Source organism: Homalodisca vitripennis, chromosome X, assembly GCF_021130785.1.
Source record: "Homalodisca vitripennis isolate AUS2020 chromosome X, UT_GWSS_2.1, whole genome shotgun sequence".
Lineage (NCBI taxonomy): Eukaryota > Metazoa > Arthropoda > Insecta > Hemiptera > Cicadellidae > Homalodisca > Homalodisca vitripennis.
The window spans coordinates 157,556,150-157,574,954 of record NC_060215.1 but is presented as its reverse complement, the minus strand read 5'-3'; the positions used below and the strand labels follow the sequence as shown (position 1 = coordinate 157,574,954).

The 18,805-nt window shown below is 34.5% G+C and overlaps 1 protein-coding gene across 1 annotated transcript in view; it reads right to left on the bottom strand.

Moving 5' to 3' along the window:
* LOC124369699 overlaps positions 1 to 18,805 on the bottom strand; it is a 75,168-nt gene that overhangs the window by 44,817 nt on the left and 11,546 nt on the right. Inside the window, exons 2-3 of the mRNA XM_046827752.1 lie at positions 17,791 to 17,947; positions 14,158 to 14,237 (exon numbers count right to left, since the gene is read on the bottom strand). Of these exons, the coding sequence (XP_046683708.1) occupies positions 14,158 to 14,237; positions 17,791 to 17,947 (237 nt within the window). The remainder of the gene's footprint in view (positions 1 to 14,157; positions 14,238 to 17,790; positions 17,948 to 18,805) is intronic.

Below are 18,805 nucleotides of genomic sequence, written 5' to 3'. Positions count from 1 at the left end.
TGTTGTGGGAAGGGTTGTTCAATGTGAATGTTGAATTTGAGTTGTTGTTAAATGAATGTTGGGTGTGCACTAAATTATGCACCTAATGAGACAATGAGAATGCCTCTACACCTACATTTCACTATATTTTTATATTTTGTAATCTAGATGTCTCTGATGTCGAAACGATGTGAGTTCGTTTTGAGAGTCTTCGTCGTCGACTTTATTTGTATGTCTTTCAGGAGTTTCAGGAGTCAATTCTGTGACTGCAATAAGAGGAACATTGACATTAACGTGACCCTGCTGTCTAAGCCACCTCATCCTTAGCGGAACCGAACGGTTGCCTTCTATCGGGTGGGCTCGACCAGATTTGGTATAGATCAAAATATTCATAGCAATACTATTTAGTTTTGTTTTACATTTGTACTTTGTACCAGTATACGAGTACAGTCAATGGCATTGTGCTCTTTGACGTACACAGAGAAAAATACAATATTCTTTAGTGTTTTCATAGGAAATAAACGTTTATTTTATTGATTAGCTGAGCGTTTGCGAAGGCTACCACTCGTGGGGTCGAAACATTTCATTTCTGTATGTCTGTTCGCGCGATAAACAGAAAATTAACTTTAAGATAGACTTTAAAGATTGCGAGAACCTTAATCTTTTGTATAAGTAACACAGAGTTCGATTATGGTGCAAGTCACCCCATGGGATTTGGCTGAGCGTTAGCTAATCCTTCTATAATCCTTCCTAACACAAGCCTTAAATAACCTTCAAACACAAGTGTTTAACGCACTGGCCAAATCGAGTAGTGAAATGGTTGAGCTTACTAACTCCATGCAGTTTATGTCAGATAAAATGGACACAGCTAATTCTCTAATGCTTAAACTTAATAAAGAGTTTGCCGAAATTAAGAAAGAGAATGCTGAACTCCGTGCTGAAAACACCAAGCTCAAATCTGAGGTTATCGATCTTAAAGAGACAGTTAGGTCTCTTGAACAGTACTCCAGGAGGTGCAACATCGAAATAAGTGGCATTCCCGTAACCCCAAATGAAGATGCAACAACTATCGTAAAGGATGTCGGAGCAGCCCTAGGCCTACAAGTGGAGGATGCCGATATTGCAGCTGCCCATAGGATTCCATCCTTCAAGAGGGACCGACCTCCATCGCTGATTGTCCAGTTCCTGAAGAAGAATGTGAAGGACACTTGGTTAACCAAAGCTAGATCAATCAAACCCTTGACAGCTGATAAGGTAAATAATTCTTTTCCTCGACAGACTGTCTATTTAAATGATCACCTTTCTCCGAAGAATAAAATATTTCTTGCTGATCTCAAAAAGAAAAGTAAGGAGTTAGGCTTTGCTTATGCTTGGAATAGGGATGGAAAATTCTTTGTCAAGAGGGCTGATGGCGATAAGTGTATTAAAATTAATACGTATGAGGATATTCTTAACCTGGGTCCTAGGTAAATGCACATATATGGGAGCTAAATATAAATACTCTGTAAGTTATCATATGTCCTTTATTATTAAGCATATACTTAAGTTATTATTGCCTGTAACATTAATAAGTGGTTTTAGTTTTGTTATTCTAAATAGGCCTAAGCATACATTCCTTGACTTTATACTTTGAATTTTCCTAAGTCCGCTATAACTTACCTGAATGAATATAATGGATAAAAGTAGTCAAGCTCTCAGCCCAGACATTACACTCACAAGTTATTTTGATTCCCAAGGGTCCGAGCATTGTTATAGTTTAATTTATGCTAATATTAGAAGTATAAGGAAAAATTTTGATAGCTTTATTTTAGAATTAAGTAAGATTAAAAAAAGGTGTACGTTTATTGTTCTAAGTGAAATTTGGATAAGTTCCGACGAATTAGAATTATACAGTCTTCCTGATTACAACATGTTTGCATACTGTAACAATAACTATAGAGCTGGTGGCGTTATGTGCTTTGTTGATAAGTGTATTACTTCCTGCCAAATGGAAACTGCATTGATATCGGCTGATGTACTTCTTTTAAATATTAAGATTAATAATCTATTATTTTTTAACCTACTATGCATATATAGACAAAATAACTCTTCTGAGAAGGTCTATGTGGATGAATTGGCTCATATTTTAACTAACTTAAACAATAGCATATTGTATATAGGTGATATAAACTTAGACATTCTAGAAGATAACAGCTCAACTCGAAACTATCTCAGTACTATGAATAATAATGGATTAACTTCACTTGTTAATGTTCCGACTAGAATTGCTACGCATTCTAGTACCTGTTTGGATCATGTATTTGTTAGAAATAGAAATTTAAATAATTTCAATGTTTCAGTTTTTGATATTGGGCTAACTGATCATTGTTTAATAGGCCTCAAGATTTATTCAAATAACACGATAAATATTAACGATCGTATTATGAATATGTCCTCTCCGAATAAGTTTGTTATTGATTACGAAAAGGTTAGGTATAAATTGAGGGACATAGATAATGAAGATTTCTTCCAAACTGAAAACGTAAATTTAGCTTAAATGATAAATTTCATGATTACCTTGTTAAAATTGTTAATGGCAGCAGATTGGACCCAACTAATAACAAAAAAATCAGTAAGGCAAAAATACTTAGTCCATGGATTAATAAGAAACTTATACTACTTATCTCAAAGAGAACAAAATTATACAAAATTGCTAAAAAGCGACCATACGATATAAATTTTACAGCTTATTATAAACGTTTTTGTAAAAATTTGCAATTAGAGATAGATAAAACCAAAAATGAATTTTTCGCAAAGAAAATTAGTAATTGTAATGGAGATGTATCACAACAATGGAAAGTAATCAATGGTATATTTGGCGAGGCTTCAATTAAATGCGTTAACAAAATAGAGCTGTGTGATGGGTCAGTAATCTTAGAACCAAGGGAGATTGCCGAAGAGATAAGTAAGTACCTGATTAGAGTACAGACTGATCTAGTGAAAGAAGGGCCGACCTTGTACAGTCACAGCACCAAATACAACAACCTTTAACACACCCAACTCATTTTTCCTGATACCTACTACTATTTTCGAGGTAATTGGAATTGTAAAAAAACTTAAAAACAAAAAGTCCGCTGGTATTGATGGCTTTAATGTAGAATTGATTAGAAATGTCATCGATTTGATTGCTCCTGCATTGGTATACATAATCAATTTAAGCTTCCAAAATGGAGTTTTTCCTGAAAACCTCAAACAGAGCATTGTAGTACCAATTCTTAAAAAAACAAATTCAATAAAATTAGACAATTTAAGACCGATAAGCCTTCTTTCAGTTTTCTCTAAAATTATTGAAAAGATTGTAATAATTCGTCTAGTCTCTTTTCTCAATAATAGAAGATTTTTCAGTACATACCAGTTTGGGTTTACAAAGGGGAAATCAACAGAGGACGCTCTCATTGACGTAACTAACTTGATATACGGTAGCTTGAACAATAGTAAATTGACAACTGGTATTTTTGTTGACTTTAAAAAGGCTTTTGACCTGGTAAATCACAAAATACTCCTAAATAAACTTGAGTCAGCCGGTATCAGGGGTTCCGCCTTAAGCTGGTTCAATAGCTACTTAACTGGGAGAAAGCAACAAGTGAGAATAGGTAACCACCTTAGTACTCCCTCAAAAATTGGGACAGGAGTGCCCCAGGGTTCCGTTATCTCTGCGACTTTATTCTTAATTTTTATAAATGATTTATTACAAACTAATTTTAAAGGAAAAGTATTTGCATTTGCTGATGATTTGGCGTTATTTTACTCTCATTCTGATGTAAATTGTTTGGGAGATATTATAGATCATGATATCGCAAAATTACAAAATTGGTGTGAAGCTAACAGAATGATAGTTAATGTTGACAAAATAAAGTATATTAATTTTAGCCTTTCAGATTACAACATTCCGTTCACTTTAAAATTTCATGATTATAATTGTAGTTATATTGATTGCAACTGTCAACATATAGAAAAGGTCAATAACATTAAATATTTGGGTATAGTCTTTGATAGTAGGTTAACATGGGAAAACCATATAAGCGACCTTCATAAAAAAGTACGCATGTCAATAAGAAAGTTCTATTTTTTGAAAAACTGTTGTGATAAAGAACTATTAAGAACATTATATTATGCACTAATCCATTCACGGATGCAGTATGGAATAAATTGTTGGGGTGGAACGTTTAAATATCTAATTGAAAAATTAAGAGTTACGCAAAACTACTTCCTCAGAATAATTTTAAGTAGACAAAAAACTGACAGTTCATTTCCACTTTACGTTGATTTAAAAATATTACCGATTCAACATCTGTTTGTATACAAGGTGTTAAGTACCTTCTTCATTAGAAGCGGGAATAATGGAAACCAAAATTTGTTTTACTCTACCCGTAATGTACAACATGGTACAATAAGAATTCCTAAAGTGAAAAAAGAAATGTTTAGGCATTCCTTCCATTACCTTGCACCTAAATATTTTAATAAAATACCAATTTCTTTTAGGACTTGTAATTCATTTAAAGCAAATTGTGCTAAACTGTTCAACTGGCTTTTATTGCAGGAAGATGTTAATTTTTTAAATTATGTCCTCAGATAGAATGTAGTTCAGTTAGTTTAGCATGAAATTGAATTTGTATATTTACATATTATTATATTTATATATTTCTTATTTAATTATTTATTGTTACATGTGTTAAATGATATATTGTTGATTTGGTACGGTTATTGTTAAGATGTAATTGTTATTGTTAAGATTTTATTACTGTTATTGATGTGTCATTATTAGTTTAATTGTTGTTATTCTGTGTTGAGTTATTGATATAATGAATACCGACATGTATATGTGTGTATATATATATATATATATATATATATATATATATATATATGTATATATATATATATATATATGTATATATATATGCATGTGTGTATATATATGTATATATTGTATATGATCTACAGTAAGACTGAGTGCACTCAGTAACAAGAAGGAAGGAAAAGTTATATATTTGTTATTTCATTATTTATTTGTTACATGTGTTGAGTGATATATTGTTGTTTTGTTACGGTTATTGTTAAAATGTTATTGTTATTGCTAATATGTTATTGTTATTGTTAAGATTTTATTATTATTATTGATGTGTTACTAGTACTTTAATTGCTGTTATTATGTGTTGAGTTATTAACGTCATGAATACCGACATTTATATTGTATATTATGTTCTACAGTAAAATAAGTTAGTGCACTCAGTAACAAGAAGGAAGGAAAAGTTAGAACTGGATTAGCTTACCCAGATAGAGGTTAGTTACACACAACACAATACTTGTATCACTTGTATTAATTACCACACAATCACAATTATTAATTTTCACAACACAGCCACTTGTGACAGTTTAAACAAAATATAGGAAAACACAATATGGATAGGATAGTAAATTGTAAAAGGATAGTTTAGTATTTATTTCTGATGAATTATGTCCACGGAGTATCCTCCAGGATGGACGCCGGCTAAATTGCATGACTGAGTCAAGGCACAATTTTTTTTTTTTTTTTTTTCTTTTTCTTTTGCCACCTTTTTGTGGCGGCCGGCATTAAAAATCCATGAGGCCTCCGATGTTCACTTTTTGTGGTTTGTCCGTCCGTTTGTTGTAGGTAGTTTCTTTACAAGAAACTTTAAAAATTTTTACATCCAGTCTTCAGGTTTTTTTTTGGTAATCTGAAGAAAAAAAAAAAAACATTTAGATTCAAGTTAGTTACAACAATAATGGTACAAGTGGTAATATGTTTTGGTTAGTATTTATGTTAGTTACAATAAAGCTCAGGATTATTCATAAGGATTTTTGTAAGTAGATGGGTATCAGGAAGGGAAGGTGTAGGAATCTCTTATCTCTGCCAGGGGCCGATCAGGCAAATGTCCTAGCCCGAAAAAAAGGTAGGCCAAGGAAAGAAGAGCCCAGGATTGGAATGACATCTATGTATTGTGTCTGTGTATAGAATGGACTTTGTTTTTTTATATTTAAAGTTTTCGTTTGATTGCTTTTAAAAAAATTGTTGATTTCATTATACAATTTCATACTTTTCTGTTGCTGATTACATAGTATTGATTCTTGGAAAATTGTCACACTAATGATTTTTAGTTTTTTTTTTTGGAAGATAGTTATTTTCTTTCATGTCGTATATTTTGGGACACTGAAAGGATTAGATGCCTCTCAATGTTTTCATCCATTCCCATTGTGCAATATTTAAGATAACATAATGGTGTATTAAAATAACAATTTTAATTCTGTGAAGACATAGCGTTAACCATCTAGCGTGACCAAGCCTAATCCTACAGATATTAAAACTATTTCACCTCTCGACATTTTAGATATTATGCTTGTGAACCAAGTGGTGTCTTTGTGGCAAACAATTGCCTTGAATATTTTTGTACCAATTTCGCCTTTAATGGATGATTGTTTAATTTATACCAGTCCATTTCAGTCCTCAATCTTTTTTGTTTTGGGTGCGAATTTTGAAATCAGCATTTGTTAACATAGAATTTCGTAGCTGGTGAAAGTTAGGGACCTGGTTGATGTCTTTTGCCAATTTATCTAACGACGGCTTCGTTTTCTTTAATCCCACTATGGCCAGGTATCCCATTGTAAAGTGTTCGGTAATTATTTTGTGATTGTTTCTCATCATTTCCGCTATTATGTTCAAAGTCAGGTCCTTACTGTTATTATACCCCAATAATGCCTCGATCAACTTGCTTCGATGACAGATTTAACAGTCAGAGCAGATAACAAATTTCACTAATTTGTGATCTTTCCTAGTATTACTCAAACAGGGCTTTCAGAATTGCATACAATTTCGGCTGTAATAGCTCGAAAACGATATGGTTGAGGTTGTGAAAATATGTTCTTCGTCCATAGCACGGAATATAGTAAGCTGTCGCCAGAGCCCGAAGTCAATTTTTGATCGTCAGTGTAGATCCGATAATATTATCCTTATAGAGTTGTGTTTAACCATATTATACCATATCTTGTTGCAATATTTGATTGCTGACTTTCTTGTCAAGCAATCTACCATTAATTAGTGTATTGCAGCTTACAATTTACGTCAGTATATTTCAATAGGTTTGGTGGTTAACATCGTGGGGTACAGCAAATAATTTTAAGTTGTTTTCTATAGGGTTAATTGTTTGTACAAGGGCATTAATGGCTTGTATATATACAGGAGTTTTTCTATTTTGTTCCAGAAAGGGTTATTATTAGTCTAGCATGGTATAGAATACATGACCACTGTGATAGGCCCTGGGTCTGCGTTGTATTGCTGTTATTATTTTATAAATTAGGTCGCATCAGTAAGAGATAATCTTCTCAGGGATAGTGTAGGTATAGCACATACCAAATTGCATGCCGAAATGATAAGGGGGTAGTTTTAAAGGCCCCACTCGCTTTAATCGGAGGTGCCTTTGGTTTTTGTACTTTTTCAAGTCTTGTCAAGTATATAGTTGAAGAGCATGACCATAAATAAAAGAGCAGTAATCCAAATCTTGGATCTAATTAGACCTTTTGTATATACTCAGCACAAAATCGTGGGTTTGGCACCGTTTCTGCCACATGATACCATTTTTAAAATATTTAAGTCCTTCTGAACATTGCAAAATATAAGGTTGTTCTAAGTATGGTTTAACATTTTAATTTATTATCTATAGATAATACCTAGGAGTTTTAAATTTATCTTCCAAACTTCTTATTGTTTGGACCATCCAATATAAAAATTGTGTATTGAGGTGTTTGTAATTGACCTTTTTCCTAGTTAAAATGGTTATTTTTATGACAACTCTTATTAGGAGTTAGGCTTAGAGTTTAAATTCCTCTATAATAACTTTATTCATATTGTCTAATGAAATTGCATATTATATTGTAACGTTGTCATAACTTTTACCTATGAAATATAAGGTGACATCGTCAGCATACTGTAATGATCTTTACCTGAGTAGGGTAGACCATTTTATTTATAGTCTGATATATAATATCTCAATAGTTAATAAAGGGACTCAGGACACTACCTTTGCGGGATCCCTCGACCAAGTGGTCCTTTAGAGGAAATCTGATAGTCGGGGAAGGTATGATTGTCCAAGCTGCCCTATCAACCAGCCAGTTTGTGACAGTGGCACAATAAATTTCCCTAGGTATACCTTTACATGAACAAGTTTTTGTCCATAAAGTATGCAAATGTACATTGTCCATTACGCAACAGGAAATATCTTAAAGCCGTGCCAAAATAGTGGCATTCGTTGTGTGTAAAAAGCAGAGTTTGTATATTTGAAATTTAATTGCACACCAAATAATCAGCACCTCCGAGTGTGTTTGTCTAAAAGCGGTGTTGTGCATCAGGGATTTATTCTTTAAATCGTCTACAAGCCATACAAGTCCTATTTTTGATCATGTGTGTTCATGATTTTAATTAAAAACATGGTATTTAAGGAAATTGGTGCGATACGATGTTTTTCATTTATTCCTTATCTTTACCAGGTTTAAGGAGTTGGCAACATACCTTGAATATTTTTTCCAGCTGGTCAGGGGGAAAAATCCATTTATACCATTCCAAAATATTATTATAAATAAGTTTAGTACTAATAATATTCTTAGTGCCTCAGGTGGTTAGTTTTTTAAATCTAGGGAGCTAAGTTTGGTCAATACCATCTGCACTCTCTGCTGCCCAGGTGGAGGTGTCCTTTTGTCTAGATTTTAAGGGCACTTGTATAATTCTTTGCATGTTAAAATTAGTTTCAAGTATATCTGTGATTTATTTCAGAAAAATAAATGGGGGTTGAATTTCAGTTTTTGTGTGGTACATATTGGTCGGCAAAATGAGTATGCATAAATTTTTGTCGCAAGTTTTACAAAAAATATCTATCAATTTCAGATTTTGATTTTCAGATCATGTGGAATTTTTTAGTTTTTTAACAATATTCCAAGGCATATTTTTGGAATGGTGAGGGTTTATTGCCCTATTTTTTGGCACAAGGTTTCCCAACCTTCTCTTCCTTTTGCGTGCATTAATTACATCTTTATGTTTTTAATTGAGTTACTTGATAAAATAAGATATGTTGTTGGGGTCATTAGTTAATTTCTAAAAATTTTTAAAGGCCAATCTCCTTTGGTGCCAACAAATTGTGAACAATTTCTCCGTCCACCAATGTTTTTGTATAAAAATTTGGCTTATTTTATCGGAGCTGGGTATTAATATTTGCGGAATGGCCTTTTTCCGTGGCTTAAAATGTATTTTAATTCAAGCAAGCTTAATTAAACATGTATTTCACAGAAGGTAAGTTTTTCAATTAATTGTATTTGGTTTTGTATAGTTCTTGTGATAGAAGATCCCATATAAGCTTAATTTAATATTTGTTTTCTTATACAGTTGTTTCACAGGTGATTCATTTGTAGGCCCTACTATAGAAATTCAATTTGCATAGAGATAGGGAAGTGATGCTTCCCAGTCGGATCATTTTAAGACATTCCAGTTTGTGATGATGAGCATGTAGGTTTTGGGGTAGCAGAAAGTTCCAAATCATAGTAAGATTGTCTATTATACAAAAATTGGGGATGGTGGTGGTAAATGCCATTATTTATTAATCCATAATATAGCGGATTGAAGGTATTCCACCGGAAGAAAATGTCCTTAACCTCGGGGAGGTTTTTGCCTTAAAGCAGAACCAATAGGGGTGGTGGGCAATTTCATGTCACCGCATATTAATGAATATTTATTGCCATTTATAAATAGTTTGTTACTATCCAAAAAGGTGGGGTCAATTTTACTATCAGGCACAATAGATTGTTGTATATATGGATACCATTTACTTATATAAGTTTTTATTTTAATTTCCAGAAGTTTGAACTTGTATTTATCATTGTATTCGGATCATTTTTTCAACATGATATAGATGTTATGTATAAGGAAGGGCAGTACCGCCATATCCATCGAGCCTATTTACACTAATTATGTTGTAATTGCTATCAGATAGTTTTTCTAATTATCAGTTAAGCCATGTTTTCCTGATAAATGCTCCAATATGAAAATTGAGTTTTTAGTCCAAAAAATTGAGTGATCTCCAGGGCCACTTGGGTTTTAAGTGACCTGGCAATTCCATTGGAAGTATGTTTAGCTTTTCTGTTGTCATACTTTATCAGGGGGGGAGAGGTGCTATTTATTCTTTATTAGTAACTGAATTAAGTTATTGTTTTGGAAGTAGTATTTAAGCAGGTTTTTTAGGTCGTACAGTGTTTGAAATTATAAATGATTGCTAGTAGCCTCATCCTATAGTTTGTTTTTTTGGTTGTTGTAACAATTAGAAGTTTTTTAACCTCTATTTCTTTATTTCTGTTAATTAGTGTTTCAAAAGAGCCTGTAAGTGTTCTCTGGTCAACTTGTCTTTGTTTCTGTTAGGTTAGGTTTAGGTTTACGGTTAGCATATATTAGGTTTTGGTTGAGTTAGGTTTAATAGTTAGTAGTGAAAGTTTTGTTTGAGGTTGTGTGGGTTTGTGTTGAGGTAGGTTTTCGTATAAACTGTGTTGTTTGGAAGGTAACACCGGAAGTGGTGGGCGTATCTAGTACAGTGCTAAGGGATGAGTATCTATTAGAGATGGAAATTAGGCTTATTAACTTGGGAGAATATTTGTGGAAGATTTCGGATAGTGATTAGTGTCTGAAGAGGCTCGCAAGGGACTTGGATTTGCACTCGGCAAAAGTGTTTTTTTTGGGGAGGTCCTTTTGGGTCCCCTACTATTCATATAAGTGGGGACCGGGTAGGAATTGACTAGATGTAATAAGTAGTCCTCTCTTTATCTTAGGCTCATCCTTTCTTTGAATCTGGTTTTTTGTCTGATGAAATTTCAGGGCCAGTAATTTTAGAGCTTGCTGCTAGTGGGGGGCCTAGACAGATGAATACATTTAAGAGGGAGTTTGGCATGGTGATTGGGCTGAAGAATGATAATTTTATCCGCCACAGTCTCTGCAAATTCTCTCGTTTTTGCATGGCCGGAATTTTTGCCACTGTTGCCCTATGCAAAGCAGCGGTAGCCACTGTTTCACAGGGATTTATATAGGGGTTTACTTGAACCCTGACATAGTTTAAAATGAATGTAATTTAGGGAGAGTATCGGACATCAAAAGTTAACTTGATCATAAGCCCTCGCGTGTGTCACAAAGTTCGCTATTGATTCTACGCTATAATTACGTCCTGGCCTCAATTAATGGTACACGTCTGATTCAGAGTTTCTTTAAAATTATTTCCATCCTAAAACTGATACTAGGGTCTATATTCACTACACCATTTGGAGAGTTTTATTTCTAATTAGAAGGTACAAGAACACATTGTATTGGGGATATAAATGAACCGGGAAAATCGATCAATATTGTTTGCTGTTAGCCGCATTTTTGCACAAAATTGTATTACATTGGCGGCCGGTTGGACTTGTTTTAAACATACTCAATGGTCTAGTGTGGTGTAGCTTTTTAAAATCTTTCCTATATGATAAGCATTGAGTTGTAGTTTTATTATTTTTGTCCTGGAACAAATAATCTCAAAGGGAGGGCCTTTAATTTCAGGTTATATTAGTCATATCTGATTGTGAAAGGTTTATTTTTGGGTTTTAGGGGTGAGCAAATTCACTTTTTTGATTATGGTTTCTAAAGTCCAGAAGACTGACGATCATTTTTTTGGACGTCACGAAAAAGGGGGTGCTAAATAAATTCGGCGTAAGTGGCCGTGTCCGGGCCCTCAATAGAGCAACCCCCCCTTCGAAAAATGGCTTGTGAGGAATGGCCGCGTCTAAACGCGAGCCATGGCGACATCACTGAAGCTGTAAACCCAAGCGGCTATTCTCGAAATGGTATCTCCGGACCACAATGAAAACGGTACAGTTCGTATTCAATAAGGCCCATTTCTCTGTTGACTTCTACTGCCAGAGATGAGTGGAAATCCGCAAGAATAACATCCCAACAATAAGAAAGAAAGCTTTTGTCTTGGTTACACGGATGGCTCGCCTTTATTAACGGGTAGAACTGGATATGGAGTGTTTAGTCAATCTCCCTAGGAACTGCCCTTATCGGCAGTTATGGGGTCGGAACTGCTCCATATTTCAAGCCGAAAAAAACTCTATGGTATCCTAGCCTGTGCCAAACCTAGGCCTCACCAGAATTGGGACCAGGAAATGAACATCTGTATAATGTCAGGACATCAGGCAGCTCTTAAAGCTCTTGACGCCAACAGCATTCTCATCCAAGCTTGTGTGCGGGGAGTGCTTTTTAAAAAACACTCTCTGCAAGCTTGGAATCCACGCAACTGAGTGTGCGTCTCTTGGTTGGGTATACCGGGCCCACACAGGCATAGGTGGCAAACGAATGCGCCGACAGGCTTGCCAAAAAGGCGGAGCAAGCATCTGCCAGTACACCGGTCCAGAAACCGAGTTTGTGGTATAAGCAAGTCAGAGCCGCTTAATCAAAGTATAACACAAATGGGTCCAGGAAGACACAACCGCTTGCGGTGTCAGAGTCACCAAGGACAAGCACTCGGCTAAAAGACGCTTGGCCGATTCTAGCACCGGATTCACCAGATGGCTGATGGGGCTGAGGATGCGGATCGGGTTAAGCAAGTGATTGCCTTGAATCACTGGACAACGGCCAACTTCAGGGAAACACCTAAGACCACTCAAGGTTACGGAAATGAGGACGTCGGAGTGTAAACTCTTGCAATAAGTCTGAAGAAGACTGCAAAACACATAATACTGGACCTGTTGAGATACTTGGGAAGCAAAGGAGAAGGGCTCTTTTCGGTGAAAAAACAACCCATGCGAACGAACCAGATGCTAGTACATCGGGGAAAAGCTTTCCCTTAGCCTAATTAAGGGCACGAAGGATAGAGCTTACCCCTCTAACATCAAAGGGGCACACAAATAAGCTCAGGTTAGACGTGTGAGGATCAAGGAAATCCACCCCAATAACCCAAAGGAAAAAAAAAAAAAAAAAAAAAAAAAAAAAAAAAAAAAAAAGTCAGAAATGTCATCGTTTTCATGTTTTTCGTTTTATTATGGAATTTTTCATTAAGTTAAAAAAGAACTCTAATTGGCCTTAGAGGGTTTTCATCGTCCATCACGTTGCCGGCCAGACCTGACGACATGTACAGGTACCAGCCGAAAGTAATATTACTTATAAAATTTTATATTGGTATATACCAACAAAGAACAGTAAAAATAGATATGAATTGAATTAAATAAACAAATATTGAAGGAAAAAGGAAAATTATATGGTTTTAAATTACATGTTTATAGTGTTACACCAAGTCTCCAAAGGTTGGGATTGATAATAGGATTACAACAAAGAACACACAGCGAATCTACTTGCGGACAAACCACTTAAAACAACAGTGCCCGTAGTTACGACGTTCTGTTTCACCAAGGCGATGCCGAAGTCGAACTGAAGGCACAATTTGGACAAACCTCTGTCTGAGAGCGAAACTGAACTTTGCTCTCTGAGCAGGTTGGACAACCAATGAAAATAAAATCACTGCTGGCCGGCGTTATTCAACAATATTTGGATATTCATAGAAACCTATCAGCTCTGGTTCACGTCAGTAGTATTAAAAAATAAATAAAATAAAAAGAAAACACTACAATTGGAGGCTCGATTTTAAATAACTACTTAAGTTGCTGGACTCTAGATTAAGTGTATTAATATTATTATTAGATTATATCACTGGCCACACTACTGGTAATAGTGGTCAGTAAATTCCGAAAAAGTTATTGTGAATTATACTTTGTAAATTATTGATGGAATAAAATTATTATTATTATTATATTGTGTCATAGGTATTATATTCAGTATAGAGTAGAAATATGTTCAAAGTCAGTGATAAGATTGGTTTTTAGAGAACTCTTGCGTTGTAATACTACAACGCATAATAACAGTTTTGTAGCACTACTGTCTAGCTCACCACAACTGTTATTATTTTAACAGTGCCATGATACCTATCTTAAGGAACGAAAATGTGAATTGTGGCAAGATATTTCGAGATATACTTGTAAGGGACATGAAATTATTATTATAAAACAATTCATGACTAAAGTGAAACCACGTTCTCACCGTTGGAAAGAAAGTATATTAATACAAACCATACTACGAAGCGTACCGACTGTCTGGTCACACGATGGTATCCCGTGAGCGGGTACCGACTTCCGCTGACACGCAGCTCCTAGACAACAGGATTATTTTTAATAATAATAATAATCTCATTAAAATGCAGATAAAAAATATTGGTTCTCATCAATTGCCAATGGAGTTTCGCAATAGACGTGATCCAGCCTCCAGAGGACGTGGCGGTAGATGGTCCAAATACATAACCCTAGAGTGGAGAGAAGAGCAGTCAGTAAGAGCCCTCAGGAGTCCTCAAGAAGTACACGAATAATCGGGTGTGTGCGTGAGTGTGTCTCGTTCGGTGAAATACTTTACGCGAAAAAGTGTCTAGTGTTAGTGCCCAGTAAATATGTAAGTTAAGAAATTTTGTATTTAATTATAAGAAAATAACATTGAGTAATATAAGAGTTTTATCAATTCATATTAATAAGTTTCATTTAAATTTTCAAAGTACTTGTATCTAAAAGCAATCAATTTAAAGACCATGTCAATTTAATAGTTTGTTATAAAAAATATGTTTATAATTTCATATAAGATCTATAAACTGTTCTTAATTTGGACAAGAAATTTATTCCAGTTAATTACGTGAAGATTTATGTAATTGTTCAAATATTTAAAGAGAAGCATCTCTAATTGCTTTGTAAATGGAATTGATCTTAAATTACAAAATTGGAGTATAATATTTAAGCTAAACTCATTAGAATCAATGAAATTTAACTTGTTATTAGAAATAGTTATTACATTTTTACAAGATTAATATTAAATTATTATGTGTAAAAGAATACTTCTGATCTTAAATAATGTTTAAAACCATCATAAAGAAATAAGTTTTTGAAAATGAATCAAATAAAATATGTGTCAGTTCATGTGACATCAGTCTCTACCTTACATGGTGGTACCTTACATATTTCATCTACAGATTTTAAATATGGCATGAAACTTCATTTTACATAGGCAAGAAAGAGTTTTGTGATTGGTAAAGTCCAACTGAGGAACTTGGCTGAGCGTCATTCATTGCTGACGCTCTTTGCTGAATTTCTTTCTGTCTGACCGTCTGTCTGTCTGTCCGCAGGGCGTCTCGAGAATGAAATGATCTCATTGCAGCCTGTTGCGCAACAAGTGGTGTGGCGTACATTTAACTTGTAACCTAATTTGTAATATGATTAAACTAATACGTATTAGTTTGAAAGGGGTGACATACAAATACTTAATAATTTAGAATGTATACATTTGCTATATAAAGGAAACATAACAATTATTTACACAGAAACATCCCAGTATTTTATCATAAAATTAGTGTGTTTATGTAACAACACACTCATACGTAACAACACAAGTTATCAATAGCAGTATGTAATACCTTTGTTTCATACCAATTCAAACTTGTGTATTTCTAAAAAAACTGCTTTTTATTTATAACTCGTTTACAATTTAAAATAAATAATAAAATAAAATAATTCATTTGCATTTTGGGATTACAAATGTATCGCAAAGTTAGTGGTCCCTAATAAAAAATCCGATAGTAACTACGTACCTGATGGAGCTCACTGATTACCTCATAACTACGTACCTGATGGAGCTCACTGATTACCTCATAACTACGTACCTGATGGAGCCCACTGATTACCTCATATCTACGTATCTGATGGAGCTCACTGATTACCTCATAACTACGTGCCTGCTGTGGCTCATTGATTACCTACCTAATAACTACGTACCTATTGGAGCTCACTGATTACCTCATAAATAGTAACTGCTGTGGCTCATTGATTACCTAACTAATAACTACGTACCTATTGGAGCTCACTGATTACCTCATAAATAGTACCTGCTGTGGCTCATTGATTACCAACCAGATAACTACGTACCTATTTGAGCTCACTGATTACCTCATAACTACGTACCTATTCGAGCTCACTGATAAGCTGATAACTACGTACCTGGTGGAGCTCACTGATTATCTGATAACTACGTACCTGCTGTGGCTCATTAATTACCTACCTGATAACTACGTATCTGGTGGAGCTCACTGATTACCTGATAATTACGTACCTGCTGTGGCTCATTAATTACGGGTCTTTTTCGTTTAAGGGCCAGCACCTTACAAACATACTATACCTGACTGACAGTGCATTTAATCGTTTTTTTGGTGTTATTAGTTCGTAGGGCAGTAGTCCAGGTACTACTTCTAGTATAAACTCGTCTTATCTTATCAGTGATAAACGCGCGCCGCTTATATTTTGCCTGTAATGAAACCTGCGTTAGTTCTGTCTGAGTTTTTTGTTCAATAAAGCGTGGTGAGTTGATCTGGGCTTGGAATTTGCAAGCTCGAGTTAATTTTTTTTTTCTAAACGAGCAAGCATCGCGTGATCTGAGTTTTGAATAGGCAAGCTAGGGTCTTTTGTGCTGGCCCTTAAACGAAAAAGACCCTTAATTACCTACCTGATAAGTACGTATCTGGTGGAGTTCACTGATTACCTGATAATTAAGTACCCATAATGAAACCAATGAACTCAACAAAAAAAAACCTTTCCAGCTGCCCAATAACTAATCTAATTGTATAATTACTCAGTAATTGGTGGTGCCCAGTATAACGTATCATTTCTGTTGTAATTCAAATTGTAAATTGTAATGCAAAATTTCATTGCAAGTCGTTAAGGAACAATTTTAAATCGATTTAGAACTATCGTTAGTCGTGTTAGCTAATATTACTAAATTATTACTGTGGGATTAATGTACGTAATGTAACTTTGTAATTGAATAATAAATTGTTTCTAATTTTACCATACAAAAGATATAACAAGCAAAATATACATGAACACTTCCCTTAAACTCTACTTGTATCGTGGAGAAGTATCTATTTAGGGATTAGGCCTAAATAGCCTCCATCCTATACACTTTATACAGTCAAGTGTATAGTACCATTATACATGCCGCATCACTTCATATGTTTATAGATATAGAACGATTCAACTAAATTAGTTTTAATAATCATTTATCTTATTTTTCCATTGTTATTTTATTAAAATTGTTGAATAGTTACTCTGAAGATAGAAAGGTCATTCGTTTAAGCTGCTAAACATTATGGGGTAATAGATCGTGTTCTTAAAAAAACTCTGTATGGCGGTGCGATCGATTTCGGGTTTACTACGTTTTTCAACTTTTATAGTCATACAATCCTTCAAGATATTCTTTCTGAATAATATAAATACAAAAAGTTTTGTTGAATCACTTAATGAGGAATTATAAACATTTGAAGTAGTAATTTTTTGCCGTTCTAATAATAATCAGGCCCAATTAAAAATAGCTGAAGATAAGGACTTTTAATAATATAAGTATAAAAAATATATATAATATAATATAAAAATATAAATAAAAAGTTTTACGATATATATTTAAAATATGACCGGAGTGATTGACACATTTTTATTTTGAAAAACACAAGTTAGTTTGTCCACAATGTATAAATGTTTGAGGAAAAATATTCATTTTATATTATATTTTAGAATTTAAAATATTCCAATCCCTCTAGGAGAACGATATAGAAAATTTTGCGTTTTTAAAATTGTAAAAAACGCATTCATATAGATTCTGTGTTCATTTAAACAGACCTCGCGGTTTCGGATATTCAGTCTGCTTCCTGCCGCCCAGCTCGTAGAGGCACTCCTCCCCCACCTCAGGCGACCCCCCTTTCATGCCTTTCCCCTCTTGCTTCTCTATCTGTTCCTTCCTTCCTGTGCTCTGTACGTAATGTGTCCATTCTCTGCTCTATCATAACCAAACAAATAGTTGACAAGCCTAATCTCACTGAGTCTTTGCTCTGTACGTAATGTGTCCATTCTCTGCTCTATCATAACCAAACAAATAGTTGACAAGCCTAATCTCACTGAATCTTTGCTCTGTACGTAATGTGTCCATTCTCTGCTCTACCATAACCAAACAAATAGTTGACAAGCCTAATCTCACTGAGTCTTTGCTCTGTACGTAATGTGTCCATTCTCTGCTCTATCATAACCAAACAAATAGTTGACAAGCCTAATCTCACTGAGTCTTTGCTCTGTACGTAATGTGTCCATTCTCTGCTCTATCATAACCAAACAAATAGTTGACAAGCCTAATCTCACTGAGTCTTTGCTCTGTACGTAATGTGTCCATTCTCTGCTCTATCATAACCAAACAAATAGTTGAAAAGCCTAATCTCACTGAGTCTTTGCTCTGTACGTAATGTGTCCATTCTCTGCTCTATCATAACCAAACAAATAGTTGACAAGCCTAATCTCACTGAGTCTTTGCTCTGTACGTAATGTGTCCATTCTCTGCTCTATCATAACCAAGCAAATAGTTGAAAAGCCTAATCTCACTGAGTCTTTGCTCTGTACGTAATGTGTCCATTCTATGCTCTATCATAACCAAACAAATAGTTGAAAAGCCTAATCTCACTGAGTCTTTGCTCTGTACGTAATGTGTCCATTCTCTGCTCTATCATAACCAAACACTTAGTTGACAAGCCTAATCTCACTGAGTCTTTACTCTGTAAGTAATGTGTCCATTCTCCGCTCTATCATAACTAAACATATAGTTGAAAAGCCTAATCTCACTGAGTCTTTGCTCTGTACGTAATGTGTC